The sequence below is a fragment of the Rhinopithecus roxellana genome, chromosome 13 (assembly GCF_007565055.1).
Source record: "Rhinopithecus roxellana isolate Shanxi Qingling chromosome 13, ASM756505v1, whole genome shotgun sequence".
NCBI classification, from domain to species: Eukaryota; Metazoa; Chordata; class Mammalia; order Primates; family Cercopithecidae; genus Rhinopithecus; species Rhinopithecus roxellana.
In genome coordinates this window covers 10,061,686-10,086,985 of record NC_044561.1, presented here as the reverse complement: position 1 = coordinate 10,086,985, position 25,300 = coordinate 10,061,686, and the positions used below count along the sequence as shown (strand labels likewise).

The 25,300-nt window shown below is 56.9% G+C and overlaps 1 protein-coding gene across 5 annotated transcripts in view; it reads left to right on the top strand.

The window, feature by feature from the left end:
• The first annotated feature begins 9,846 nt into the window (after positions 1–9,846).
• The window catches only part of LZTR1 (leucine zipper like transcription regulator 1), a 34,506-nt gene continuing 19,052 nt past the window's right edge, over positions 9,847–25,300 (top strand). Inside the window, exons 1-20 of one of the 5 annotated variants that reach the window (XM_030915264.1) lie at positions 9,847–9,910; positions 11,255–12,055; positions 12,550–12,732; positions 17,910–18,123; positions 18,363–18,472; positions 18,668–18,777; positions 18,857–18,901; positions 19,118–19,214; positions 19,297–19,409; positions 20,270–20,356; positions 21,119–21,210; positions 21,312–21,442; positions 21,554–21,669; positions 21,774–21,845; positions 21,932–21,995; positions 22,598–22,674; positions 22,785–22,902; positions 24,152–24,250; positions 24,517–24,592; positions 24,910–25,009. In XM_030915264.1, coding sequence (XP_030771124.1) covers positions 12,702–12,732; positions 17,910–18,123; positions 18,363–18,472; positions 18,668–18,777; positions 18,857–18,901; positions 19,118–19,214; positions 19,297–19,409; positions 20,270–20,356; positions 21,119–21,210; positions 21,312–21,442; positions 21,554–21,669; positions 21,774–21,845; positions 21,932–21,995; positions 22,598–22,674; positions 22,785–22,902; positions 24,152–24,250; positions 24,517–24,592; positions 24,910–25,009 — 1,752 coding nt within the window. In that variant the 5' untranslated portion in view covers positions 9,847–9,910; positions 11,255–12,055; positions 12,550–12,701. Of the gene's footprint in view, positions 9,911–9,932; positions 12,733–17,909; positions 18,124–18,362; positions 18,473–18,667; positions 18,778–18,856; positions 18,902–19,117; positions 19,215–19,296; positions 19,410–20,269; positions 20,357–21,118; positions 21,211–21,311; positions 21,443–21,553; positions 21,670–21,773; positions 21,846–21,931; positions 21,996–22,597; positions 22,675–22,784; positions 22,903–24,151; positions 24,251–24,516; positions 24,593–24,909; positions 25,015–25,300 lie in introns of those variants that run through there. The other 4 variants (XM_030915262.1, XM_030915265.1, XM_030915266.1 and 1 more) reach the window with 4 other exon arrangements.

Genomic DNA, 25,300 nt, shown 5'->3' with positions numbered 1-25,300 from the left:
AAAGTACAAAAATTAGCTGGGCATGGTGGTGGGTGCCTGTAATTCCAGCTACTTGGGAGGCTGAGGCAGGAGAATTACTTGAACCCAGGAGGCGGAGGTTGCAGTGAGCCAAGATCGCACCACTGCACTCCAGCCCCATGGGTGACAGAGTAAGACTCCATCTCAAAAAAAAATGTTAAAAATTTATTTGAGACAATGTCTTGCTCAGGCTGGAGTACAGTGGTAAGATGATAGCTCACCTCCAACTCCTGGGCCCAGGCAATCCTCCCACCTTGGCCTCCTCAGTAGCTGGGATTATAGGCATAAGCCTCTGTGCCTGGCCCGGTATATATATTTATATAGAACTATGATGCTAAAATGTCCCTGATTCCTACTTTCAGGTTTCTGCTGAATTTGAGAGAAATCTGTCATGAAATATCAAAACTGTTACATCATTCTGAAAGAAACAATACTTTCCAGATACATCTTTGAAAACCACCTTTAGAGCCTGGTGCGGTCGTGTGTTCCTGTAGTCCCAGCTACTCTGGAGGCTGAGGCTGGAGGATTGCTTGAGCCTAGGAGTTCCAGACTGCAGTGAGTTATGACTGTGCCTGTGAATAGCCACTGCATTCCAGCCTGGTTGACATAGTGACCCCTATTGAGACATAGTAGCATCTCAATTTTTTTTTTTTTTTTTTTTTGAAACAGTCTCCTCTGCAGTGGCATATTCTCGGCTCACTGCAACCTCCACCTCCCAGGTGGGAGTAGCTGGGACTACAGGCGTGCACCACCATGCCTAGCTACTTTGGTATTTTTGGTAGAGACTGGGTTTCACCATGTTGACCAGGCTGCTCTTGAACTCCTGACCTCAGGGGATCTGCCCACCTCGGCCTCCCAAAGTGCTGGGCGTGAGCCACTGCGCACGGCCAGCATCTCAATTTTTAATAAATAACTAAAAAATAACAAGTTTGAAAAAGTGTATCTTGGCCAGGAATGCTGACCTGAGTTCCTTCGAGGCGAGGGAAACTCTTGGACATGGGACCTAGTCGGGACTACCCCTCTGCTTGCCTCCCTGCTGGGTTAACAGTACAGCTGGCCCAGCCAGTCTTGAAACCTTACCCTGCAACAAAAACTTGACACCTCCAGGCTAGTCATTCTGGAGGTGTCTTCTCTGGCCAAGTCGGTGACTTCCCAGCCCACTATTGTGACCGGACTCTGCTCTTGCAGTCTTAGTGTACACCCTAGTTCTTCAAGGGCAGCAAGCAGGACTATTCCGGTAGCAACCAGAGCTGGAGCTCAGGGGTTCCCTGTCCTGCTCTGGAAAGCTGGGGCAGCATATGTGGTGACCAGTGCGCTGAGGATGAGGGGCGCTGTGGAGCCCAGGCGGGTTTAGGAAGCATTCCTGGAGGAGGGGAAATACTGGTAATCCAGGCTGAAGGAGCTGGATGGGGCCAGGGGCAGTGGCTCACGCCTGTAATCCCAGCACTTGGGAAGGCCTGAGACGGGAGGGTCGCTTGAGCCCAGAAGTTTGAGACCAGCCTGGGAAACATGGCAAGACCTCGTCTCAAGCCACACATGGTGGCATGCGCCTGTGCTTCCAGCTGCTTGGGAGGCTGAGGCTGGAGGATCGCTTGAGCCCTGGAGGTCGAGACTCCTGTGAGCCGTGATCGCACCACTGGACTCCACCCTGGGTGGCAGTGAGACCCTGTCCCTAAAGAACCGGGTGACCTCGACCCTCCACATCGCTGGCTCTCCACGGGCGCTGCACAGTGGAGACCCGGGATCTGATTGCATAGGACTGGGCACTGGAGTTTAAGTTATCCAGGGGGGTTTAATATGCAACGAAGTCTGGGAACCACTACCAGTGAACCCCTTCATTTTGTGTGGCTCCGGCTCCTGGAAGCCCTCGGACAAGGAACTGTAGCCCATCTACCGCGTGGTGTTGGTGTGAGAGTGGAGCCCGGGTCTGTCCCGGCGCGGGCCCGCGGCCACCGCGTTTGACTTCCAGATCCCAGCCCCCGCGCTCAGTCCGGGCTTCCTGTCTGGTGCTCTCCCAGTCCCTTCCCGCGCGCTCTTACCTGGGGTGTGGTGGGGGCGGGGGACAGAGATGGGCGCAGTCGGGAGCACAGCCCTCAGGCGGGGCTTTGGGCCACTGTGCTGAGGGCCAGGACGCCACGCCCCTGGACCCTGAAAGCGGGCTCCGACCGCCGCTGCAGCGCGGACTCCGGCGTGGCCTGCAACCCGGACCCTGGCCAGCTCCGCATCCTCCAGATCTTTACTCATGGCCCCGCATCGCCGGGCCCAGCTGCACCTTCGGTCCCCGCCCGCGGCAGCCGAGGTGGGGCATCTCCAGCGCGGAGTCTGGGGAAGGTGGACATCGCACGGAAGCGGGTTAAGCTCAGAGAGAATCCCAGCTTGGGATGGGGGTAGAAGGTGGTGGACCCTGCGCGGGGTGGGTGTGGAGGGTGGCCGAACTCTTGGGGTCCCTGGTGCTTCCGGGAGCTCCGTCCTAGCCCTCGGATCCCAAGGAAGAACTTGATATTTCCCTGACATTCTCCAGTGCCCATGGCTTCTGGCGTCCACAGATGGCGGGGGCGCATTCAGCAGCTGCAGAGATTGGGGAGGCAGGGCGTGGGGCCCAACCGTCGGCTGCGCCGCCCTTCTTCGTATGGCTCTTCAGAGCCGTCGCATTTGCCCTCTCAAGGCTTCCTGGGCTCTCGGCCCTAAGTAACCTGTGTCCCTGAGTCCCTGAGGGAGGCGCAGGATCTTAGCTCTGCCCTCGCTAAGATGAAAGCAGGACCGTATGGAGGAGGGACGGTTGCATGGGATGGCCAGGGTGGGGGCCCCAAGAGGACAGCTTCTGCCCGCCCTCCAGCCAAGGAAAGCCCTGGTGAACACACTTTCAGGCTAAAGGGTCTGAGGAAGAGAAGACTAGCAAGGCGGAAGCCCTGGAGATGCCCAACAGTCAAGTCCGGGAAGGACGGAGTAGGTAACCAGTAACTGCCTAGAGAGTGGGAGACAAGAAGAGGAGGGACCTGGACAGGGCTGCAAGGGGGAAGACACAGGCCCCCATGCCAGCCCTCTGGAAATAGCGCTTTGCAGACCACCTGAGCTCACCAAGACAGCTCTGAAGAATTTAGTGAATTATGCTTTGGCTTCTGGATTGAAGGAAAAAAGTATCTATAGGATGCAGCATTCAAAAGACCTGTAGGCAGGGCACGGTGGCTCACACCTGTAATCCCAGCAATTTGAGAGGCTGAGGCGGAGAGGATCACGTGAGCCCGAGGATTCAAGATCAGCCTGGGCAATATAGTGAGTCTCTACAAAAAAATAAAAATAAATTAGCTGGACCTGTAGTCCCAGCTACTCCACAGGCTGAGATGGGAGGATGGCTTGAACCTGGGAGTTGGCCCGGGCGCAGTGGCTCATGCCTGTAACCCCAGCACTTTGTGAGGCCGAGGCAGGCGAATTACTTGAGGTTAGGAGTTCGAGACCAGCCTGGCTAATCATGGTGAAACCCCATCTCTACTAAAAACACAAAAATTAGCCAGGCCTGGTGGCCCATGCCTGTAATCCCAGCTACTCAGGAGGCTGAGGCAGGAGAATCGCTTGAACCTGGGAGGCAGAGGTTGCAGTGAGTCGAGATCACACCATTGCACTCCAGCCTGGGCAACAAAGCAAGACTTAGTCTCAAAAGAAAAAAAGGAAGGCCAGGTGCGATGGCTCATGCCTGTAATCCCAGCACTTTGGGAGGCTGAGGCAAGTGGATTGCTTGAATCCAGGAGTTCAAGACCAGCCTGGGCAACATGGCGAAACCCCGCCTCTACGAAAACATTTTAAAAATTAGCCAGCCGTGGTGGCACACTCCTGTAGTCCCAGCTACTCTGGAGAATGAGGTGGGAGGATCACCTGAGCCAGGGAGGTGAAGGTTGCAGTGAGCCGTAATCGCACCACTGCACTCCAGCCTGGGTAACAGAGTGAGACCCTGTCTCAAAAGAAAAAAAAAAAGAAAATATTTAAAATATTTAGGCCCAGCACAGTGACTCATGCTGGTAACCCCAGCACTTTGGGAGGCCGAGGCAGGCGGATTGCTTGAGCTCAGGAGTTCGAGACCAGCCTGGGCAACATGGAGAAACCCTGTCTCTACCAAGAAAATACAAAAATTAGGTAGGCATGGTGGCAAATGCCTGTAGTCCCAGCTACTTGGGAGGCCGAGCTGGGAGGATCACCTGAGCCCAGGAGGTGGAGGCTGCAGTGAGCTGTCATCACACCACTGCACTCCAGTCTGGGCCACAAAGCAGGACCCTGTATCAAAAAAAAGAAAAAGAAAAAAAAAAAATATATATATATATGTATTTTTTTTTTTTTTTTTTTTTGAGACGGAGTCTTGCTCTGCCGCCCAGGCTGGAGTGCAGTGGCCGGATCTCAGCTCACTGCAAGCTCCGCCTCCCGGGTTCACGCCATTCTCCTATCTCAGCCTCCCGAGTAGCTGGGACTATAGGCGCCCACCTCGTCGCCCGGCTAGTTTTTTGTATTTTTTAGTAGAGACGGGGTTTCACTGTATTAGCCAGGATGGTCTCGATCTTCTGACCTCATGATCCGCCCGTCTCGGCCTCCCAAAGTGCTGGGATTACAGGCTTGAGCCACCGCGCCCGGCCATATATATGTATTTTTTAACACAATTAGAAAACACTGTTTATAATTAAAAATAATAAAATGTTTGTAATAAAAAACCTTTTCATGGCAGAACAATATTCCACTGTGTGGACTGAGACAACTGGATTTTTGTTTGTTTTTTTGTTGTTGTTTTGTTTTGTTTTTTTAGACAGAGTCCCACTCCAATGTGCAGGCTGGAGTGCAGTGACGTGATATCTGCTCACTGCAACCTCCACCTCCTCGGTTCAAGCAATTCTCCTGCCTCAACCTCCCAAGTAGCTGGGATTACAGGTGCCCACCACCATGCCCAGCTAATTTTTTTTTTTTTTTTTTGTATTTTTAGTAGAGACAGAGTTTCGCCATGTTGGCCAGCCTGGTCTCGAACTCCTGACCTCAGGTGATCCACCTGCCTTGGCCTCCCAAAGTGGTAGGATTACAGGCGTGAGCCGTCACACCTGGCCGGAGACAGCTTATACTAGCCCATCAGTCACTGGGAGTGTGGAGATTGTTGCCAATCATGTGTGTGTGTGTGCACACACACACGCACGTGTGTTTAGAAAGGGGGTTTTGTCATGTTGCCCAGGCTGGTCTTGAACTCCAGGGCTCCAGCGATCCTCCTGCTTTGGCCTCCCAAAGAACTGGGATTACAGGTGTGAGCCATGCTCCTGGCCTGTTGCCAAATTGATGATAGAAATTCCTCAGGGGATCCAATTAAGGGCCGCAGGGACAGGGCCACCCTGTAGCCCTGTGGGCTAGCTCACTCTAGGAGTCCTCTGACCTCTTCCCCCTACCTGTTGCCTCCTTCCAGTCCAACACCAGTCCTAGATTTCTTTCCCGAAGACACATGTAACCGGGCACAGTGGCATATGCCTGTAGTCCTATCTACACGGGAGAATGAGGCAGGAGAATCCCTTGAGCCTAGGAGTTCAAGGCTGCAGTGAGCTATGATCATGCTCCTGAACTCCAGCCTGGGTGACAGAGAAACCCCGTTTCAAAAACAAAACACATGTCATGAAGACCCCTTACCCAGCTTCCCCTGTTCCTCCAGACCAGCCAACATCCATGTAAGGCCCCTGCCTAGAACTTCATGGCAAGCTGGACTGGACTGGCATTTTCTGAGTTCTCCAGAATTTACCATCTTACCTCCTTGCCCACACTGTTTCTTCTGTGTGAATGCCCTTTTCCTCTCCTGTGAACTATGGGCATCTGCCCTCAGCTCTTGCCACCTCCCTCCATGAGAACAGGGATTAAGACTGGCTATGCCTCACCAGGCGTGGTGGCTCACACCTGTAATCCCAGCACTTTGGGAGGCCAAGGCAGGCAGATCACCTGAGGTTGGGAGTTCGAGACCAGCCTGACCAACATGGAGAAACCCTGTCACTACTAAAAACACAAAATTAGCTGGGCGTGGTGGTGGGCGCCTGTCGTCCCAGCTACTCGGGAGGCTGAGGCAGGAGAATGGCGTGAACCCGGGAGGCAGAGCTTGCAGTGAGCTGAGATTGTGCCACTGCACTCCAGCCTGGGCGACAGAGCAAGACTCCATCTCAAAAAAAAAAAAAAAAAAAAAAAAAGACTGGCTCTCCCAGAGTATGGGCACAGGACAGTGCGCGCTGCAAAGCCAGCCATTTGAGGAGGGCCTAGTCTGAACTGAATAGATCAATGGGCTGGAGCTGACTTTGGACAGAGTTGAACAACCCCAGAGAATCTAGTGGGTGCTGGGCATACAGTGGTCAGGCCTATGTAGGCAGACCTGGGCTGAGAAGAGGCTGGGCTGCAGGAGCCAGGGCAAGGCAGAGGGGCAGGGACAGGAGTGGGTGATGGAGTTGGGCCCCAGTTCTTTGCTTCCATATGAATGAATCACTGTACAGCTGTGGGCACCACTGCATCAGCTTGCCCCTCCACACAGCTGCCCTTGGCTCATGTTGGCTGTGCTGTATCAGTCCTTCAATGTTTCCCGGGATCAGTTAATTAAGTTGAGGTCTCTGCATCTGGAAATCTGCCTCAGCCTGCAGGGAAAATGCCCCCAGTCTTGGTCTTTGCCTTCAGAACCCTCAAGGAGAATCCTGCTGATTCTCAGATTGGGCTCCAGGGGGCGACAGTGTCAATCACAATGTTAGATACTGAAACTGGCTCAGTTCTTTTTTTTTTTCCTTCCCTTCCCTTCCCTTCTTCCCTCCCCACCTCCCTCCCTTTCCCCCTCCCTTCCCCTCCCCGCCCCTCCCCTTCCCTTCTCTTCCCTTCCCTTCCTCTCTTTTTTTTCTCTTTCTCTTTTTCTTTCTTTTGTTTTTTATGACAGAGTCATACTCTGCCATCCAGGCTGGAGTGCCGTAGCGCAACCTCAGCTCACTGCAACCGCCGCCTCCTGGATTCAAGCAATTCTCCTGCCTCAGCCTCCTGAGTAGCTGGTATTACAGGTGTGCACCACCACACCCAGCTAATTTTTGTATTTTTAGTAGAGATGGGGTGTCACCTTGTTGGCCAGGCTGGTCTCAAACACCTGACCTCAAGTAATCTGCCCGCAAAATACTGGGATTACAGGTGTGAGCCACTGCAGCGGCCTTTTTTTTTTCTTTTTTTGAGTCAGGGTCTCACTTTGTCGCCCAGGCTGGATGTAGTAGCAGAATCATGGCTCACTGCAGCCTTGACTGTCTGGGCCCAAGCCATCCTCCCATCTCAGCCTCCCAAGTGGCTGGGACTACAGACTTGCACCACCACACCAAGCTAAAGTGTTGTTTTGTTTGTTTTTTGTAGAGACAGTTTTGCCTTGTTGCCCAGACAGCGATCCTCCTGCTTCAGCTCCCCAAAGTGTTGGGATTACAGATGTGAGCCGCCACGCCCGGTCACTTTCTTACCTAAAATACCTGCACACCCTGCTTGGAGACTCTAGGGTGAGGGGAGTGGGGAACAGGAGAATCTGACAGTAGGGGGTAGATGTAAGCAGGAGAGGGACAAGCTTGCTGTGTGGTGGGATGCTCCAGGGCTGGGGGTGCCTAGGAATCTACCTCTCTCCCAGGCTGTGGAATTATCCTTCCCACAATCACTGCTTCTCTAACCTTGGCTATCTCTTCCTGCCTTTGGGGTGTCTCATGGGCCTGAGGGACCTCCCAGCTGCTCTAGGTCATCTCACTGCAGCCATGTGCCCCATTTGGTACTGTCAAAGCTGCTGGAATATTATTGCCTTTCCAGAACCATCCTTGGGGCAAGATCAGGACCTCAGGCTGCCAGGGGCTCAGAGCCCTCCTGGGTCTTCCTGGGGCCCCTGGTTCACATGCATCTCCCCTAAGCGTTAGGGCCCTTCGAGAGGCAGCACTTCTAGCCCGCCCTTGGTTTTAGCTTTTGCTCTATGAAGATCTTGTGATTTCTTCCCCAGCATGGGGCAGCAGGAACCTCAAGCACAGTGCCTGGGGCCAAGAGAGCCACAATGGACTTGCCCCAGGTCAGGCCTGCACTTGCCTTGTGTCAGGGTATCTCCCCAGGTTGCTGGCCTCCTCAACCCCCACAATGACCAGTTTCCCCAGCTTTATCTTTGGCACCCCAAACTCAGCAGCCCCGACCCCACTTCCCGAGCACCCCCTGTGCCTGGTTCTGCACCTGTCATGGTGTCCTGGCAGCAGTCTGGGAGAGTATTTCAGTTACCCCCGGTGTCCTGGGGAGGCTGGAGCAGAGGGGTCCACTCACTGATTGCCACGGTCACAGAATAAGACTTGAATTGTGCACTGGAGGCCCTGTGGCCTTGCATGAGCCTGGTAGGCCTCTCCCCTCCTGCTTCCAATCCTCCACCTGGGAGGCCAGGCTGCCCAGGTCTGCTCTGCCACTTAGCAGCTGTGTGGTCCTGGAGAGTCCCTAACCTCACTGAACCTCAGTTTCTCCGTTTGTGAAATGGAGATAATACAAAGAGAACCTTCCTTCTCAGGCTGTTGTGATGGGTAAGGAAATAAATGCATGCAAAATCACAGCCATAGTTATTATGAGGCACACTGTCTTCCTGACTGCAGGAGATTCTGAGGGTGGGTGGGGGGTGGGGCAGCCAGATCACCACGTGTATGAAATGGGGGCAGGCTGGTTGGAGATGGAGGGCACCAGACCCAAGCACTGCCATCTGCCCCGTGATGGGACTCTCCTGTGGCAGTGGCAACGGTCCCACTGTGGAAGCGACACAGGAGCTGAGAGGACTTGCCTGAACTGAGCCACATGTGCCCTTCGGGCCTGGGCACCCACCACCTGCCCCCAGTGTGACCCATGCAGGGCCTGTTCCTGACCCTGAGCAATACCAAGACTTCCTGGGCTGCGTTTCCTATCTGTAAAATTGTAGGAGGGTGGTGGGGTTGGGGGGCTGGAACTTGCCCCCTGGTGGGGTGGGGCATAAATAGTCCCAGAGGATGGCCTGGGAAGACCGGCTAGGCCTGGCACAGGGGACTATTACTGCTGTCATTATTGTCCTCCTTACAGGAGAGGAGAGTAAGGCCCAGACAGGGGAGGAACCCACACAGCTTCTGTGCTCTAGCTTGTTGGAAGGACAAGGTCTACCTACAAATGCAGAGATCCACACATTAAGGACAACTAAACACCCAAGTGTTAGGAACCAGAATAATCAGCCCTAATAGAGGGGAGGCTCGTCAGGGAGGGCTTCCTGGAGGAGGAGGCACAACACCAGGGTGCACTATGATTTCTGGAGACCCAAGGAGTTCTGGTAAATGACAGGTGAGAAAAATAAAAATGTAATAAAATATAATTGAAAATAGACCCTGGTACCTGTGGAGAGAGGGCTGGGAGGAACCTAGGACACAGGTGAACCTGAACTCCCCCACCCAGTGAAGGGAGTTGTGGGCAGTAAGGTTTGATTGGGGTTTTCTTTCTTGTGGAGATTTCTCAGAGTGATTCAAGTTCCCCCACCCCGCCCACAGTGGTTCTGAGACTTTGGAAAGAAAGAAAAGTAAAAAAGAAGCAGACCCTGCCCGCGCCCCAGCTGGGCATCCCTGGGAGGTCGCGAGGATCCTCGGAGACCCAGACCCGGGTCCGGGGCGCCCCCTGCCAGAGCGGCCCCCGGCTGCCTCCCCACGCTCCGCGACTCCGGTCCGGACGCCAAGGGCCTCGGCCTGCCCCATGTCCCCCCGCCGCCCACCACCTGCTCCGGCCCGGCGGGGCGGTGCTGGGCGCCGCGGGCTCCCCGGCCGCAGTGCAGCCGCAGCGCCAGCCCCGCCCCGCCCGCGCCTCCCCGCCCCCCCGCGCCCGCGGCCCCAAGCGGTTCCCGAGTCCAGGCCCGCGCCGAGCCCAGGTGAGCGCCCGCCCCGGGGACCCCGGTCCCCGGAACCCCGGTCCCCGCCCGCCGCCCCGCCTCTTCGCCCCGGCGCCGGGGGCCAACGCTTGCGCTCGCAGGTCTCGGACCCGGGCCCGGCACGTTAGGGGTTGGGGGTCGGCAAGCGTGGCCAGAGGCACTGCCCTGGGGCCGGAGCACACCTTGTCCTTCTCTCGTCGGGGCCGGAGCACACCTTGTCCTTCTCTCGTCCCACAACCGCCCCTTCCCTGCTCGCCGCGGGTTCCCACTGTGTGCCAGTCCCCCTTCCCGGGCTGCAAGGTCTGGCGGGGCACCGGGACGGAGCCGGTGAGGCTGCTGGCACCGGCCACCGGCTTCCTGGAGAGAGGGAACTGCACGTGCAGAGGCGGGGAGAGTGGACAGAGGCTTGCGCCTGAGCTCCGTGGGGGAGGGGAGAGCGCGGAGCCCCCACACTCGAAGGCAGGACTGGAATCAGATGCCACCCCTAGGACGCCTGGAAGCCACTGGGAGCCCGATCTGGGCAGGAGCCCTTGGGATGAGGCAGTGGGGGCAGGTGGGCCAGAGGTGGAGGAGTGGAGGAAGGACCCTGCCCAGCCTGCACACGGGGCGGGTGCCAGGAGCCCTGGGAGGGTCAGGTGGAGCAGTGGCCGCTCACTGAGATGGGGGTAATCCAGTCCTGTTTCACAGGTCCTGGGGTCCCTGGGACAGACAGACTCCTGCAGAGTCCAGTTAGCACTGGACTCTGCTAGAACTTTTCTGCAGTGAGCAGCTAATGGGCAAGGAACAGCACTCTGGCATTCTGCACAAACCTGGGGGGCCCCTACTGCCCTGCCCCTAGCAAGGACCTTTGCCTTTGAGTGGGGTGACTGGGCTCCAAGCCGATCTAGTACACAGTAGGCCGAAGGCACAGGGGCCCCACCCAGTCTTCTTCCTGGCCCAGGCCCTGGGGGATTCAGGCCCCTGGGTACTCGGGAAGGGACAGCACAGCCTGGGCAGGTCCCCAGTGGCAAGACCAGGTCTGACCTTTTCTGGGATCTGTGGCCTAGCAGGTGAGGCCTGAGGTCAGCCAGGAAGGAAGTGGGCAGGGCTGAGCCAGGGCTGAAGCCAGGACCCAGGGAGGGGCTGCCTAGTGCCCAGGGAGGGGGCAGGTGGGGCAGGTGGCAGTTGAGTTTTACAGACCTTCCTTGGTGACAAGTGGGGGAAAGAGACAAGGCACGCCCCAGTGGCTGTGGGAGTCACTGGCTCCTCCCCTGTAATGGGCACCTCGAGGGCTGACAGGCGCAGGGGCCAGGCACCAATGGTCTCTCTCCAACCTGGCCTTTTGTTTCCACCCCTCGCTCTCAGGCACCCACTCACAGCCCTTCTGGGATCTGGGCCAGACCAGGTGGGCCTCAGCCCCACCTCAAGTGAGACTTCAGGAAGAAGTTCCAGAGGAAACTGGAGGATGACAGTGGGATAGACTGTGGGGAGGTCATTTGTAAACAAGGCAGCTATGCCTGTGCCCTGGGCCTTCCAAAGTCCTACTTGTAGGCTGCATCTTCCGCAAGGCCCACCCTGTAGCCTGGAAGGCACCTGGGCTACAGTGATCTCTCTGCTGTGCAGGTGTCCCTCCCCCAGGGCACCTTGCAGGGCCTTAGGGTGATATGGGGGCTTTCTGGGCCCCTGCCCATCTTAAAACTGATGAAGGTGGGAGGGTGGGGTCGGAGGCCACAGGGATACCCCTGCTGCTTGACCTTGATGGGACCTTGGCCCCTTGCTTTCCCCATCTGCTGTTGGGCAAGACCCCAGCACCACAGGCCTAGTGGGCACTTGTGAAGGGCTGGAGTCGGAGGTAGGGGGAGCTTATGGCTGCTGGGCACAGGCATGGCAGGGCTATGTGCCCGGCTTCTCTTTCCCCTAACCCCATCAGGGCCGGGCTGGCCGCCCACTTCTGTTCACCACAGAGCTGGGTTTCCCTGGGGACCAGTGGACTGGCCCAGCCCCACACCACCCCCCAGCCCCTCCTGGCCACAGCTTGAGCTAGGAGGAGGGTGGAGGCTGGGCCGCCTCCTGGACCCCTGCCCTGCCTGCCTGGCCTTCCAAGGCCCGGCAGCCTCAGTCCACTGCTGGGCCTGGAACATGGAGCAGTGGCTGCCCTGAGAGGAGGTGGGTGTCCAGAGTACTAGCCAGGGTGGGGCTGGGCTAGGGGGAGCCTGATGACACCTGCATTGTAGGAGGGAGAAGACCAAGGATGGGGAGGGCTTTGGCTTGCCCAAGGTGACCCACTCTTTGAGCTTAGGCATGGTGGTCTCCCGGTACAGTGGAGGGTCCAAGAACTCTCAGGCTGTGGGATTTGGAGAGGGGAAGGGGGGCATGAGGAGGCAGCAGAAATCAGGGAGGATTTCTTGGGCAAGGCAACTGCAGGGCTGGACCAAGGGTGGCCGAGGTTGGGGCGAGGAACTCCACTGGAGGAGTGAGAGAGCTGAGCTCGGAGGGCTTCAAAGGGGAGGTGTCCTCCAGGGCCCCATGCTCTGGGATCAGGCTCACCTACACGCCATGGTTCCCAACTCAAATGTAAGACTCTCTGAAGCTCCCACTGTCTCTCTTTGTCTCTCTGTGTCTCTACCTCTGCCCACACGCCCCGGTCATGATGGCCCCAGTCTCCCCGGCAGGTCCTAGAGCAGCTCCAGCAGGATGGCATCTCCAGCATCTCTAAGGCCTTCAGGGGGTCCAGCCCCATGGGGGGCGCCCTAGGCCTCCGACAGCTCCCCATCTGTGCTCCTGCCTGCCGGCCATCTTCAGGCCACTCGCCATGGGTGGCTGTTTCTCCAAGCCCAAACCAGGTACCTCCTGTCTTCTTGCCTCCATCCTTCCTCCTCCCTCCCCACCTCTTCCTCCCCCCCTTCCCCACCGCCCTCCCCCTCTGCACTCGGCAAGCCTCTGAAGTAGGTCAGGCTAGGCAGGAGCCTGCTCGGAATGTTAATACGCTGCGGCCAGGAGGGGGTAGGGGGCCTGGAGCAATTCCCCGGCTGGCCCCTGCTCCAGTGGGTGCCCCTTTTTCTTTGGGGCTTTGAGTGTTGGTGGTGGGAATAACAGCAGGACCCTTCTTGGAAAAGGAAAGGCAGTTTCCTCCTGTTGCAGGGTTGGGGAAGGGGCTATGCCCCCAGGGCCAGGTAAGTGGGGGGACTGGAGACAACCTCAGCCACTCTATGACCTAGGGCATGCAAGTTACCCCTCTGAGCCTCTGTTTTTCTCTCTGCAAAAGAGAGGGCCTGGCCACCCTGACCTCTTAGAGTTGCTGTGAGGGTGTAGTGAGCAGATCCTGGCTCTCTTTGCCTCCTCTGATCCCCTGTGTGGTCTCGGGCTGCCTTCTTGGCCTTTCTGGGCACACTTCCCCATTTATACAGGAAATCACCACCCAACCTAGCCTGAGCTACTCTGGCCAGAAGTGATAGTGTCATGGGGTGCTGGGAGGGGCCTGGGTCTTTTTTCCACTAAAGACTCATGTCTGCAGAGCTCTCTCTCTGGCCCCCTACTTTCCATCTTCTCTCCTCACAACACCCAGGGAGGCAGGAGTGTGCAGCTTTGTCACAGATGGAGAAAATGAGGCTTAGAGAGACCTCAAGAGCCCAGCCAGTGCTCCACTCACCCCGCCAGGCCACCCTGCCCCAGCCAGCTTACCCCAGCTCCCCTTACCTGATACCCATCGGCTCCGTTACCTTGGAACTTGTGAGCCTTTTCTCCCTTTCCTGGGTCTAAGGGAGAACTTAGGGGAGGGAGGAGAGCTGTAGTGACTCACCAGACAGAGGGACCCACCTGCCTCTGCTCCAGAAAGCCACTCTTCCTCCCCCAACTCCTGTGCTGTGGACACCCAGGCCTGGGCTGGATTCCTCCCTGCCTCAAAATGTGCCTTGGGCAAATGATGTCCATTGTCTCCCCCTAGAAGTGGGTGGGATGATGCCAGCTGGCCTCATACCAGGTGTCTGTGGCACTGCTGGGCTGGCAGGAGGCCCTGGCAGAAGATGCCACCTGCAGGTTCTTTTAAAGGACCCCAAAGGGCTGGCCTGCCTGGGACCCGTGGCCCAGTATGGGGGGTGGCCACTCTCACCAAAGGCAGTGCTAAGAATTTAGGCAAATCCAGCCCTGCCCTTTCCCGGCTGTGAGGCCTTCGGCAGGTGATTTCACCTCTCTGAGCCTCTGCATCCTCATTGTAAAGTGGGGCTGTTGTGCCTAGCATGGGGGCCTGGCACACAAGAAACACTTGTGGAATATTATTTGTTATCCCTTCTCTGAGCTGGGCTCTGTGCTGCCAGGCCTCCCCTGTAGGCCTGTAGCCAGAGGCTCAGGCCCCAGGTGCCCATGCTGGGCAGGTCAGGCATGAGGCTCAGGGAATTTCCAGATATGGGAGTTACAGCTTTTGGGGCATGAGGGTTCTGCTGGGGTCTTAAGGGGCCACAAAGAGACTAGAGCAAGCAGAAGACCTCTGTGCAAATCCCTCACTTTCTATCTTGCCCCACTCGATTCTGTGGCTCCATGTGTATCAGCACCTGCTTCTTGGGTTCCCTCTGTGCTCCTGCATGTCCTGTCTGAGTTCTTGATAAGAAGATATCAGGCCAGTCCCTCATCTAGCTCAGAGCTAGGAGGAAGTGCAGCTCTCTTAGCATCTATTCACCCGCCTTTTATTAGGCCATAACTGCTACCTAAAGGCTTTCCATCCTCACCATGGCTGCTAGGAGGCTCAGAGCTAACTGGTAAAACACTGCTGCCCAACTCCATCTATTGAGCTTCTATTCTGGGTTGCATACATTATTTCCTTCAGCATCCACTATCACCAACGAGGTAGGCATTTGCTGTTCTCTCTGTTTTATTTTCATTTTTTGAGATAGGGTCTCATTCTGTTGCCCAGGTTGGAGTGAAGTCGCATAATCATAGCTTGCAGCAGCCTAGAACTCCTGGGCTCAAGTGATCTTCCCACCTTAGCCTCCTGAGTAGCAGGGGCTACAGGCCTGCACCACCACGACTGGCAATTTTATATTTATTTATTTATTTATTTATTTATTTTGAGAGAGAGAGAGAATCTCACTCCCTTGCCCAAGCTGAAATGCAATGGCACGATCTCGGCTCACTGCAACCTCCACCTCCCAGGTTCAAGCAATTCTCTTGCCTCAGGCTCTCAAGTAGATGGGATTATAAGTGCATGCCACCATGCCTGGCTAATTTTTGTATTTTCAGTAGAGACTGGGTTTTGCCATGTTGGCCAGGCTGGTCTCGAACTCCTGACCTCAAGTGATCCGCCCGCCTCGGCCTCAAAGTGCTGGGATTACAGGCGTGAACCATCATTCCTGGCCAACAGGCAAATTTTTAAATTTTTTGTAGAGGCTGTGTCTCACCTTCTTTCCCAGGCTGGTCTTGAACCCCTGGACTCAAGCGATCCTCCTGCCTTGGCCTCCCAAAGTGTTGGGATTACAGGCATGAGCCACCGCACCTGGCCTTCTCTCCATTTTGTAATAAAGGCATCTTAAGGACCAAAGGGGCTAAGGCGGGTCTTATGGGCAGCCAGAAGTCACGGATCTGGGGCTGATCTGGTTTTGTGGGTGAGCAGAGACGCCCCTCCCCTCCACCTTTCCAAAGAGCCCCTGACTTAATGGCTTTTTTTAGACCGCATCAGTGAGCGGGCTTGGAGCCTTCTGGGAGGAGGTGGAGGATGAGAGCAGCCTGGCTTGGCGTTATCTGGCCCCCCTGCCAGGCTATTTGTGAGCTCCCACAGCTTCTAGAGCTGATGTCAGCTAAGTCCAAAGTATTTCTCTTTGTAAGTCTTCCAAAAACATTATAACACCATTACATAAAGTATAGAAAATGGAATGAAAGCCCCACCCATAAACCCCCACCTGATACGACGGGGCCTCAGTGTGGCTCTGTGCTCTGCACCTTCCCTGCTGGGCTGAGGTCAAGGAACTGATCTTTGCCCTTGTCTCCTGCTATGCCTGGGCCTGAGCTGAGGGCTGGGACTTGGGACTGGGGAGGGGGCCTGGCCAGGGTGGAGGATTTAGCAGAGCATGAGATGACGGATATGCAGGGACTGGGCAGACAGGAGAGGCAACTCCTGAGCCTTGTCTGGGTAGATAGGAAGGATGGCAGATGGCAGCCCCAGCCCAGGGGACAGCTCAGACAAAGGCCTGGAGGTGCATCTCGGCAGCCTCTCAGGGTTCTTGGTTTCTGGAGTGTCTCAGGTCTGAGGTGGAGGGGATGAGAGGTAAAACCCAGAGGCGCTGGTGCCTTGGGAAGTGAGAGAGGTACTTCTGCTCCAGCATTGGGCCCATGCTGTGCCAGGGGCTGTCCATCACTCAGCTTCCTCCCTGCCGCAGCAGCCTGGGAGGCTGGATTATTGCTGCTAAAAATTCTGTTTATTGTTCCCTTCTAATTAGAAAAATATTCCAGGCACATCACAGGGAATTTGGAAAATGTGGAACAGTATAAAGAAGAAAATTGCAATCTCTGGCTCACTCCCCGCTAGAGCTGGCCCCGTGGGCATGCTGGGGAAGTGGGCTCTGTAGGAGGCTGTCGGGGGGCTGTGCTGTCCACATGCCTTCCCATGCTGGGGTTCACCCCCAGGGCACACGAGGACACTGAAAACCCAGCACCTGGTCAGTGAGGGATTCTCAAATTGGTGAGAACAGCTATTTTGAGAAGTTGAAATTGGGCCGGGTGTGGTGGCCCACGCCTGTAATCCCAGCATTTTGGGAGGCTGAGGCCGGTGGATCACCTGAGGTCAGGAGTTCAAGACCAGCCTGACCAACATGGAGCCCCGTCTCTACTAAAAATACAATTAGTCGGTAGTGGTGGTGCATGCCTGTAATCCCAGCCGCTCGCTTGAACCTGGGAGACGGAGGTTGCAGTGAGCCAAGATTGCGCCATTGCACTCCAGCCTGGGCAACAAGAGGGAAACTCCATCTCAAAAAAAAAAAGAAGTTGAAATTATGCTGTGAATTATGCTGTGTACATTTATTTTTATTTTTATTTTTATTTTTAATTTTTTGAGACGGAATATCGCTCTGTCGCCCAGGCTGGAGTGCAGTGGCCGGATCTCAGCTCACTGCAAGCTCCGCCTCCCGGGTTTATGCCATTCTCCTGCCTCAGCCTCCTGATTTTTTTTAATTTTTGAAAACAATTCAAATATACGGGAAAGTTGTAAGACTAGAACAATGAACCCTTGACTTCCTGTCACCCAGATTCACTGGCTGGGAACTGAGCTGCTACCACTTTTGAATTCCTGTGTGCACTTGAGTCATACCCTAAATGTGTCCCTGAGCTGTCAGGGACATCGTCATTGTCCGTCGGAAGATGCAGGACTTGAAGGCCTCAGGGTTCTTTCTGCCACAGAGGTTTCTGCAGCCAGGAGAGTTGCAGGGTCGAAGGAACTCAGCTCTGTGCCCCCCTCACTAATACTGTCATTGAAAAAGGAGGTGGGGCACAGTGGCTCACACCTGTAATCCCAGCACTTTGGGAGGCTGAGGTGGGCAGATCACTTGTCAGGAGTTTGAGACCAGCCTGGCCAACATGGCAAAACCCTGTCTCTACCAAAAAATACAAAAATTAGCCTGGCGTGGTGGTGTGCACATATAGTCCCAGCTACTGGGGAGGCTGAGATGGGAGTATTGCTTGAACCCAGGAGGCAGAGGCTGCAGTGAACCGAGTTTGCATGATTGCACTATAGCCTGGGCGCCAGAGTGAGACCCTGTCTCAAAAAAAAAAAAAAAAAAAGGAAGAAAGAAAAAAGAAAAAAGAGACACGCAGAAATGAATTCAAGCAGACCCGGGTGTACCCCTTCCCATACATGCCCCTCCTCTGCTTTACGCCAGGTTTAAGGCTCTTTGCTGGTGGTGCAGAGGGCATTCTGAGGAGGTTACCAGGCCGGGCGGAGCCTCCCGGCACCCCGAGGAGCTGGCCTCTGCACCCAGCTTGATGGATGGGGGAGGAAGTGGGCTGAGGTAGAGGGCTCAAGGCGCTGACTTGCCCACAGTGGAGCTCAAGATCGAGGTGGTGCTGCCTGAGAAGGAACGAGGCAAGGAGGAGCTGTCAGCCAGTGGGAAGGGCAGCCCCCGGGCCTACCAGGGCAACGGCACGGCCCGCCACTTCCACACAGAGGAGCGCCTGCCCACCCCTCACCCTTACCCCAGCCCTCAGGATTGTGTGGAGGCTGCTGTCTGCCACGTCAAGGACCTCGAGAATGGCCAGTGGGTTCTGGTCCTGCCTGGGAGGGGTGACCAGGGGTCCCAAGGTGGGAGGGTGAGGTACAGGTCGTAGCCGGGGGTCGGGGTTGGCCTGAAGGGGCTATGACCAGCTGCTGCCCTGGTCACTGCCTTTGTGGTTTTACCGGTCTGGGCCTGCTCCCCAGAAGGCTGGACACTGGGAGGAGCTGCCAGGAGGTTGTGCCTGGTGTCTGGCCTGACCTCTGAGTGCTGCGATTCCCCAGGATGCGGGAAGTGGAGCTGGGCTGGGGGAAGGTGTTGCTGGTGAAGGACAATGGGGAGTTCCACGCCCTGGGCCATAAGTGTCCGCACTACGGCGCACCCCTGGTGAAAGGTGAGCTGTCAGGTGGGAGGTGTGAGGGGGACTTTCCAGGCCCCATGCCAGCTTGGCTCCTCCCCAGACCCCAGGATCTTCATCTATTAGTGAAGTCTCCCAGGCTTTGGGGAGGGGCCCGCAGTTGCCAGGGCACTGAGATCCTTGGGAAGCAACCCCTGCTGGTGGCCCCAGCCTAGCACCTCCCCTTCCCAGGCGTTCTGTCCCGTGGTCGGGTGCGCTGCCCCTGGCACGGTGCCTGCTTCAACATCAGCACTGGGGACCTGGAGGACTTCCCCGGCCTGGATAGTCTGCACAAGTTCCAGGTGGGGCCAGGAGTGTGGTGGGGTGGGAACCTGGGGGTGTGGGGTTCGGGGCTGGTCTTGAGGAATGCAGCCCTTGCAGGTGAAGATTGAGAAGGAGAAGGTGTACGTCCGGGCCAGCAAGCAGGTGAGGGGGTAGCTCTGGGCTCAGGCAGAAGGGAGGAGCCGGGAGGGCATCTTGGCCCAGAGAATGGCATGTGCAAAGGCCCTGTGGTGAGAGGAGCTTGGCCCATGTCACTTGAGCCAGAGTGAGGGGTTGCAGTAGGGATGAAGCTGGACTGGAGTGCCAGGACCTGCCTGCCAGGATGATGGCAATGACCCTCCACCCTCCTGGCACCCACAGGCCCTACAGCTGCAGCGAAGGACCAAGGTGATGGCCAAGTGTATCTCCCCAAGTGCTGGGTACAGCAGTAGCACCAATGTGCTCATTGTGGGCGCAGGTTGGTAGTGGGGTCATGAGGGGCAGGGTGGGAGATGGGATTGGTGAGAAGTGGTCCCCGGCCCACGGGCCCCTCCCCTCAGGTGCAGCTGGCCTGGTGTGTGCAGAGACACTGCGGCAGGAGGGCTTCTCTGATCGGATCGTTCTGTGCACGCTAGACCGGCACCTTCCCTATGACCGTCCCAAGCTCAGCAAGGTAGGGGGGGTGGGGCAAGTGGGACCCTATCCCTCTGAGTCTCAGTTAAGCCCACTTCAAGCCTTGCTTGTCACCCCTTGGAGATCTGGCTGGCTGCCCCCTCTGCTTATGCCAGGCCTGTCCGTGGTACCCCCAAAAGGTCTAGATTCCTTGTTGTTTTGAGACAGGGTCTCATTCTGTCACCCAGGCTGGAGTGCAGTGGTGCGTTCTCGGCTCACTGCAACTTCCATCTCCTGGGTTCAAGTGATTCTCGTGCTTCAGCCTTCTGAGTAGCTGGGATTAAAGGTGTGTACCACCACCACACCTGGCTAATTTTTTGTATTTTTAGTAGAGATGGGGTTTCACCATGTTGCCCAGACCAGTCTTGAACTCCTGAGCTCAGCCCATCCACCCACCTCAGCTTCCCAAGTGCTAGGATTACAGGTGTGAGCCACTGCACCTGGCTTTTCTGAGACAGGGTCTTGCTCTGTCACTCAGGCTGGAGCGCAGTGCCTGTCTCATGGCTCACTGCAGCGTTGACCTTCACCTCCCAGGCTCAAATGATCTTCCCACCTCAGCCTCCCGGTAGCTAGGACTACAGGCGTGCACCACCATGCCTGGCTAATATTTTGTATTTTTTGTAGAAATGAGGTTTTGTCATGTTGCCCAGGCTGGTCTTGAACTCCTGGGTTCAAGCGATCCTCCGGTCTCAACCTCTCAAAGTATTGGGGTTACAGGCATGAGTCACTGCGCCTGGCCAGATCTGGGTTTGCTGAGTTCTGTCCTGCAGCCCCTGTGTCACTGGGGCTGGCCCTACCTTCCCTGGGCCCCAGTGTCTTCTGCTGTAAACTGGCTCCTCTCAAGCTGGCTCGCCCCTGCAGTCCCTGGACACACAGCCTGAGCAGCTGGCCCTGAGGCCCAAGGAGTTTTTCCGAGCCTATGGCATCGAGGTGCTCACCGAGGCTCAGGTACAGGGTCAAGGGTGGGAAACAGGCCCCGAGGAGGGAGGGTGGGAACATGAGGTTGTGTGGGCCCCTGGGGTGGGGTCTTGGTGCTCTCCCTTCCTGGCCCCACTGCCCAGGCACCTGGGAGGTGCTCCAGGCTTGGGAGACAGCAAGGAGCTTTTTCCCGACAGGTCATGGGCACACACACAGCCCCAGGGTGTGCGGAGATGAACAATCAGGGCTGGATAGGAGAGAATGGTGGGACTTGGGAGGGTAAGGAGAGGTTTGAGGGGAAGGTGATGTCTGAAGCTTAAAGAACAAAGTCCGGCCGGGCGCGGTGGCTCAAGCCTGTAATCCCAGCACTTTGGGAGGCCAAGACGGGCGGATCACGAGGTCAGGAGATCGAGACCATCCTGGCTAACACGGTGAAACCCCGTCTCTACTAAAAAATACAAAAAAACTAGCCGGGCGAGGTGGCGGGCACCTGTAGTTCCAGCTACTCGGGAGGCTGAGGCAGGAGAATGGCATAAACCCGGGAGGCGGAGCTTGCAGTGAGCTGTGAGCTGAGATCCGGCCACTGCACTCCAGCCTGGGTGACAGAGCGAGACTCCGTCTCAAAAAAAAAAAAAAAAAAAAAAAAACAACAAAGTCCAGGTGGCAGGATCTGTTCTAATGGGAGCTTCTCAGAGGCTGTGGCTGGGCTGTGAGTGTACTGCAGGACCCGGGAGTGGGCGGCGAGGCCAAGCCCCATGCTCAAGCTCATGCTCTGCCTGGCGGGGGTTGCAGGTGGTCACAGTGGATGTGAGAAACAAGAAGGTCGTGTTCAAGGATGGCTTCAAGCTGGAGTACAGCAAGCTGCTGCTTGCGCCAGGGAGCAGGTGGGAGGGTCTCCTTTTTACCCATGGGACACCGGGCAGGACACTGGCCTGGACGGGGGTGGGGCTGCCAGGAGGCCCTCACTGACACTGCCATGTCTCAGCCCCAGGACTCTGAGCTGCAAAGGCAAAGAAATGGAGAACGTGTTCACCATCCGGACGCCAGAGGATGCCAATCGTGTGGTGAGGCTGGCCCGAGGCCGCAATGTGGTCATCGTGGGAGCTGGCTTCCTGGGTGAGAGGTAGTGGGTAGTGGGGATGGTGATCAGGTCGTCATGGACAGTCCCAGGGAAGTTCTGGTCAAGGAAGGTGCAGGTGCCAGCCTGCCACCCCTGCCCACGACCAGGGATGGAGGTGGCCGCTTACCTGACGGAGAAGGCCCACTCCGTGTCTGTGGTGGAGCTGGAGGAGACGCCCTTCAGGAGGTTCCTGGGGGAGCGCGTGGGTCGTGCCCTCATGAAGGTGAGCCCACTCCAGCACGCACCCAGCGCCTTGGAGCCGTGGGGTCCAGCCTGGCCCCTGGCTGGACTCTCATCCACTGCCCACCTGCCCACTTGTCCTGACAGATGTTTGAGAACAACCGGGTAAAGTTCTACATGCAGACTGAGGTGTCAGAGCTGCGGGGCCAGGAGGGAAAGGTGGGCCCTTCTCCCTGCTGCTTTCTGTCCTCTGTCCCCTGAGTCCAGGAGCTGGGCCCACCTGTTCACCCACCCACTCCCCACAGCTGAAGGAGGTTGTGCTGAAGAGCAGCAAGGTCGTGCGGGCTGACGTCTGCGTGGTGGGCATTGGTGAGTTGGTGTGTGGGCAGGCAGGCGCAAACCAGCACAGCTGTCTGCACACGCTCACATGTGACCTTGGGCTAGTCCCTTCCCCTCCCAGAGCCTCAGTTTCCACCACATCTGTCAAACGGGGACCGCCAACCGCCCCCACTTTACGGAGCTGTTGAGGAAGGTGTGTACCGGGCTCAGCCCAGGCCTGGCACAGAGGATGCTCCCAGTGCCCACTGCCCAGTAACACTCATCTCCATGCCCTGTGAGAGTTGACATAGACAAGCCCTGAACTGGCTCTTGCTCCAGCTGAGGTGCTAATTTGGGTAGGGGCCAAGATGGGAGGTGGTAGTGCCTGCAGGGGCTGAGGAGGTGTGGCATGCCGTCCATCCACTTAAGGGCCTCATGGAGCACTTCTTGGAGAAGGTGATACCTGAGGTCTTGCAGGAGGCACCAGATCTGTGAAGACCGGTTAGTGGGGGCCAGGGTGCATGAAGGCCTCAGGTGGCAGCCCCTGGAAGATCAGTCTGGGGATGTCACATCAAACGCAGGATGTGGGGTGTGGAGAGTGACTGTGCAGAAGGGAGGGACAGGGGAGTGGACACAGGCCTCCGTCCTGTCAGGTGCAGTGGCCGCTACAGGCTTCCTGAGGCAGAGCGGCATCGGTCTGGATTCCCGAGGCTTCATCCCTGTCAACAAGGTGGGGTGGATGGCACTGGGTGGGGAGGGCCCGGTGCTGGGCTGGGAGTGGCAGGAGGTTCAGGTCAGGGCCCCGTCACACCCATGGAGCCCTGGGCCCTCTCTCTACAGATGATGCAGACCAATGTCCCAGGTGTGTTCGCAGCTGGTGACGCCGTCACCTTCCCCCTTGCCTGGAGGAACAACCGGAAGGTGAACATTCCACATTGGCAGATGGCTCATGCTCAGGGTATGGCCAGTCCCGAGGCACATGGAGGGGTGGGAGGGAGTCCCAGGGTCTCAGTGTCCCCATGCCCATGCCTCAGTTGCTGATCTTGGGTCTTAGACACTGTGTTAGGCATCAAAGCTCTGATGTGGATTCTCTGGCCAGCCTCATCCCGGCAATCCAGCCAACACAGAGAGCAACACCCCATTGAGCCAGCCACAGCTCCTCAATCTCAGTTTTCCTTCTGGTAGTCTCTCCCTTTTTTGTCCTCAAGGACCTATATTCTGCAGAATTCCTGATCAACCTGTGCACTTACCCTGGGGAGGGAGGGAGGGATTTATTGGATCACCTTCCTACTTTGTGCCTCTGTTTCCCTTGGGCCACTCAAGTATCTCTGTGAACTCAGTTCAGCCTCATGCAGGTCCCTGAGGTGCCATCTAAGCCCAGAGACCTGGGCTCAGTGGAGGCACTGTGCTTTCTGAGGAATAGCTTTCCCCTCCTGCTGTCTGCTGGCCACCAAGTCCCCCAAGCCTCATCCACTGTGCACATCTGGTCTGGGCCCCTAAGCTGCAGGTGCCATCACGTTAGTTGCCTCACTGCCTCAGAGAGAGGACTGCCAGACCCCCAGCCTGTGACAAGAGACCTCTCTGCACCCATTTCCCCTTCCCTCTGCCTTTACACCTGAGGGTCTGCTGCTTGAGACCCCACTCCTGGTACCAATTTCTATTCAAGTCCAAAGTCTAAAGTTGTTGCTAGGTTGTAAGTAACCAAGGCTACTGATCAGCCAAGTATAATTAGGATTTAACTGGGAGAGTTTAGGGGACTTTGAAGTACATCCAACTACAGGGGTCTACTGGGGCCTCATAGGAACTGGGGAGCCATCCACACTGGTCTCTTCGGAGCCTTGTGTGTGGCTGTCATCTGTGCTTCCCTGCGTACTTATGGCCCATTTTCCTCCCTCTTCAGACCTGATATGTCTGATTAGGTGTCTGTGTGCACAGCCCAACCCCAAGAAGCAGACCTTCCAGAGGCAGGGCACTGTATTCAGATTCTCTCAGGAAGCAATCAAGTGGCGAGCTTGGAGTCAGGTGTTCCCCTGCACCAGTTAGCTGCAGGTGCAAGTGAGCGGTGGTCTGAACAATGATGTCTCTTGACCTCTGGGGAGACCAGGAAGAGTAGCCACACGTGTCAGGGGTCCCAACGGCATCAGGAGCAGGCAGTGTGGGAGTGGTAAGGGCGAGAGTCAGGGTTCTCACGGCCCTGGGTCCTGCAGGGCGCGTGGCAGCCCAGAACATGTTGGCGCAGGAAGCGGAGATGAGCACCGTGCCCTACCTCTGGACCGCCATGTTTGGCAAGAGCCTGCGCTACGCGGGTAACCCCGGGGCCTCGGGTGGGGGCGGGGCCAAGGGCGTTTAGGGGCGGGGCTTGGGTGTGGGCGGGGCGGGGCGGGGCAGGGAGCCTACGGGAAGGGCTGTGACTGCACTAGGAAGAGGCCGGTAAGAACTCGCTGGCGGCGAGGCTAGGAACTACCTAAAAGGACGTATGGAGCAGGGCCTGGGCGGGGTTAGGAGGGGATCCTGTGACGTCTCGTTCCCTCCCCCGGCTCACGTGGGTGCCACCCACCTGCCCGGCCCACAGGCTACGGAGAAGGCTTCGACGACGTCATCATCCAGGGGGATCTGGAAGAGCTGAAGTTTGTGGCTTTTTACACTAAGTGAGAGCATCGGGGTGCAGCTTGGCTCGAAGCAGCGGGAGCTCAGTCGGGAAGGGGGATTCATCTCAGGCAAAATCCCAGAACAAGAGCCCAGCCCTGAGCCCCGCTGAGGAGTGCTGGAGCTTCCTTAGGAAAGCCTGAAGCTTGTGCATGGTCAAGCCCCGATGTGCGAAGCAGGGAGGGCTGGGTGCTCAGGACATTCCTGTTCCCCTGGGGTAGGTCCTTCCCTGGGCCCCAGAATGACAGCAGTGCATCAGGGTCTTCAAAAAGGGGCTGCTGCCTGGCAGTCCTCAGGCTTGGCCATCCTCTCCCTGCAGAGGCGACGAGGTGATCGCCGTGGCCAGCATGAACTACGATCCCATTGTGTCCAAGGTCGCTGAGGTTCTGGCCTCAGGCCGTGCCATCCGGAAGCGGGAGGTGGAGTGAGTGTGGGTGTGGGAAGCCTGGGGGCGGGAGTAGTTCCCTGGAGGACTGGCTAAGGTGCCCATGACAGCCAGTCGCCCCCACAACCCTCCAGGGCCTTGCCCCTCACTCTTGGTTTGCATCACCGGAGGCTTCCAGGACTACAGGGAGGTGTGGGGCAAGGATCATGGTTTGGGAGCAGGCTGGTTATGTGTTCATGGTGGATGGAAGGAATAGGGATGTGTGTCCGCAGGCAAGGCCAGTGCTGTGGGGAGGGGTCAGCGCCCAATGCATGGGCAATCACCA